The sequence below is a fragment of the Myotis davidii genome, unplaced genomic scaffold, assembly GCF_000327345.1.
Source record: "Myotis davidii unplaced genomic scaffold, ASM32734v1 scaffold1255, whole genome shotgun sequence".
Lineage (NCBI taxonomy): Eukaryota > Metazoa > Chordata > Mammalia > Chiroptera > Vespertilionidae > Myotis > Myotis davidii.
This window is the reverse complement of record NW_006286692.1, coordinates 132,565-135,981: the sequence shown is the minus strand read 5'-3', so window position 1 is coordinate 135,981 and position 3,417 is coordinate 132,565. Positions and strand designations below refer to the sequence as shown.

The following is a 3,417-nucleotide window of genomic DNA, read 5'->3' as shown; positions in this document are numbered from 1 at the left end:
ATTACACAGTTTGAGAAGAAAAGGTGACAGGGGCTTTGCCCAAAGTTACATGGCCAGTGAGAAAGGAGATTGTTCCAGAACCCCATCTGATTTTAGCAGCTTTTTCCTGCTTCAAAGACAGATGTTCTTTCATGAAAAGCCTGGTGAATGCAGGCACTGAATAAAGCTCATTCCAGCACACCATTGAACAGGGAGCCAGCACCTCTTATTTTCCCTCGTTCCCAAAGCTTCACATGCCCCTCACACTCAGACTTTGAGGCCCAGGTTATTGGGAACCTCTCCCTACCTCCAGCCACATCGCCCCAAGTGCAGCATCCATATCAGCACCTAGAGCTGCCCCTCCTTCGACAGCTGGCTCCCCTCCAGCCTGTGGAGACAGCATCGTTCATTCACTGTCTTCTGTTGGTGGATATGATTTGTTCCCAGCCTTGGGCCATTCACACAGTGACACAGGATACCCTTGTCCATGGGTCACCCTACTCAGAGGGAGGCGCCCACAAGAAGTGGCATTGCTAGGTCACAGGGTGTGTGCATTTTAATTTCCATGGATATCTCCAAGTTCCCCTCCTAGACATGGTGGCAATGGGGTCTCCTCACAACTCCTGGAAATAGGCAAGGAAAGTGGCTTTATCCCAAATTTCCAGATATTAAAACAGTTCCCAACACTGTGTCCCTTGCTTCTGCCATCACAGGTGTAAGTGGCTCCATCCCCACTGAGATCTGCCTCCTGCTAAAGAGTTCCTGCCCCTTCCCTGAGCTACTTGCCCAGGTGATGCCGTGGCTGGACAAGCAGCAGTGGGAGAGGTCAGGGGTCATGTCTTCATGGTGGTATTTACTCCTACAGCCAGTGCTGCGAGGGAGGGGCCATTGTAGCCCCTGCGTTAGTTGAGGGCACTGATGCCCAGAGAGGGGACCTGAACTGAGCAGGAAGGGGAACTAAGATCTAAACCCCCAACAACATTAACTCACAACCCCTGCTCGCCGCAATCCTATATTATGCTTGTCAAAGTGTAGAGATAGCTCCAACCCTTTTTTTAGAATCATGCATTTTTATGTTCTTCAGAAAAAAAGAATTTTAAAAAGGTCCGGTGGGGGAGGCAGGTCTAGCTTTAGAACTGAGATGAGACAGTACTCAAATGTCCCATGATATGGCCTGAAACTATTCCTACAGGATATGGCTCTGCCTGTGGAGGCATCCAGGAGGCCTTCCCTTCCTTGTGGTGCTTTCCTCACTGAGCAGCCGCAGGAGCAGCCTGGCAGTGTGGCCTGGACAGAGCAGAGAGGGGTCGCTGAGCTCCAGCACCACCATGGGCAGCATCCCTGTCTCTGCAGACTGAGGGTGAGGAGGGGGCATTTCCTAGAGGGCCCTGCACCCCCAGTGAGCAGGAGTTCAGACTCACTGTCAGGAGCCCATTCTCCCATTTGTTGCTGCAGGGCCCCCGGCCTGGGCATTGGAGGGCACTCCTCCCTGGAGCAGGTGGCGGTCAGGGTCAGGCTCCTGAAGGTGGGCACTGGCTCTGCTGATGGACGTGAATACCTGGGAGGCCACAGGAAATACCCGTGGGCAGTAGTGGCCCAGGGGACAGTCCCTTCATTTCTCTCAGTTTTAGTTTTCTCATCTCTAAAATGGTGATGATCATGGACTCCTTTAGGAGAGTGGAAAGGATTTAAGGTGCTCTGTCTGAATCACCCAGCACAGAGTTGCACCCCAAAATCAAAGTGTTATGTCGGTGTCATGACCCACTTAACTTGGCTGGGCCTAAGCTCCTCACCGGTAGAAATTGTATAGAATAACATAATACTAATAAGATGACTGATTAATCAAATACTGATGATATAATCCAATCTGCCTTTATAGATTGTTTCCAGGTGAGCCTGTTGCGAGGACAGACCCTCACTCAGCCACGGCATTGTCATCCCACAGCTGTGTGCTCTGGGCAAGTCTCTGTTTCCCCCAAGTCCTGTTTCCCCACTTGATGAAGAAGATAATCATCGCTCCATTCATTAGTCTGTAAGGATTGGAGACCAGCTATGAACAGCCAGCGCACAAAAATGAGACTGACCAGGAACTTTGTACCTGGGCCCAGAGTGTGGGAAATCATCTGGAGGGAAAAAAGTTGAACTTTGAATGCAGGCCTGGAACTGCTCATTGACCCTGCCCCTCACTTGGAGTTCACCTCTGGGGACAAGAGTGTCGTCCTATTTAAGATGAGGACAATAACATGCTCTCCTGGCATTAATAGGAGAAAAAATAGTATATCACAAAAACAGTATACGAGAAGGTTTGACAGTGCCACATGCTTATGGTTAGTGGTAAGAATCACAGTCATGTTCATTGTTTGTTATGTTTTTTTTACAGCCAAACCATCTCCCCCTGTGGTATCGGGCCCCACGGGCAGGTCGCCGCCTGGACAGACAGTGAGCTTTACCTGCCAGTCCCACGGCTTCTCCCCCAGAAACATCACCCTGAAATGGTTCAAGGATGGGAATGAGCTCCCAGCCTCCCAGACCACCGTGCACCCAGAGGGAGACAGCCCTTCCTACAACGTCTCCAGCACAGCCAGGGTGCGGCTGGCCCCGGGGGATGTCCGCTCCCAGGTCATCTGCCAGGTGGCCCACGACACCCTAAAGGGGGACCCTCCTCTTCGTGGGACTGCCAACGTGTCTGAGGCCATCCGAGGTAGATGCCCCTCACACCCAGCCCAAGCCACACCTGGCCCCTGTCCTCAAAGCCTGCTTCTTCCCCTAATTTGCTCCGGGCCTGGAATCTAATTCCTGACAATCCTTCCCATCATCACACACATGGATTTGCCCATCACTCACCCCTGTCTAATGGCAGCTGGCAGGTGAAAAATCTACAACAGACCAAGCCATGTGCTTGATAGTTGTATCTACTTTACCAATAGCAACTCCACTTACTGAGTGCCTACTATAAGCCAAGCTTTTATGTGCTTGTTAATTTCACTTATTTTGCTAAAGTTATTATGTTCTAACCCCATGCCTGAGGCTGTGGTGGTTGATTTCAATCATATGACCCTAATAGCAGCTACCAGTTAGATGAAAACCACAAAAACAAGACAAAAAGCCCGACACCGTCTCTACCCCTCCCCAGAGACAAGGGGTGGGGGTCCAGGTGGGGAGGTGGAGGCGCTCAGTCCTTTCACTTAATGAAAGAACCCTCAGTGTCTGAGCCCGAGTGGGGGAGCTAAGTTCTGGAGCCCCCTCTGTAATCTGTCTGTTCCATGAGGTCAGAGCTTCTGCCCTTTGCTATTTCAGTTCCGCCCACCTTGGAGGTTACCCAACACACGGTGTCAGAGACGCAGGTGAATGCCATCGCCTGTCTGGTGAAGAACTTCTACCCCCGGCGCCTACAGCTGACCTGGCTGGAGAATGGGAACACGTCCCAAGCAGAAACAG

General features: G+C 51.4%; 1 protein-coding gene across 1 annotated transcript in view; it reads left to right on the top strand.

Annotated features, from left to right (window-relative positions):
• The window catches only part of LOC102759557, a 37,946-nt gene that overhangs the window by 33,840 nt on the left and 689 nt on the right, over positions 1–3,417 (top strand). The window contains exons 6-9 of the mRNA XM_015560595.1: positions 693–804; positions 1,435–1,560; positions 2,457–2,680; positions 3,277–3,407. Of these exons, the coding sequence (XP_015416081.1) occupies positions 693–804; positions 1,435–1,560; positions 2,457–2,680; positions 3,277–3,407 (593 nt within the window). The remainder of the gene's footprint in view (positions 1–692; positions 805–1,434; positions 1,561–2,456; positions 2,681–3,276; positions 3,408–3,417) is intronic.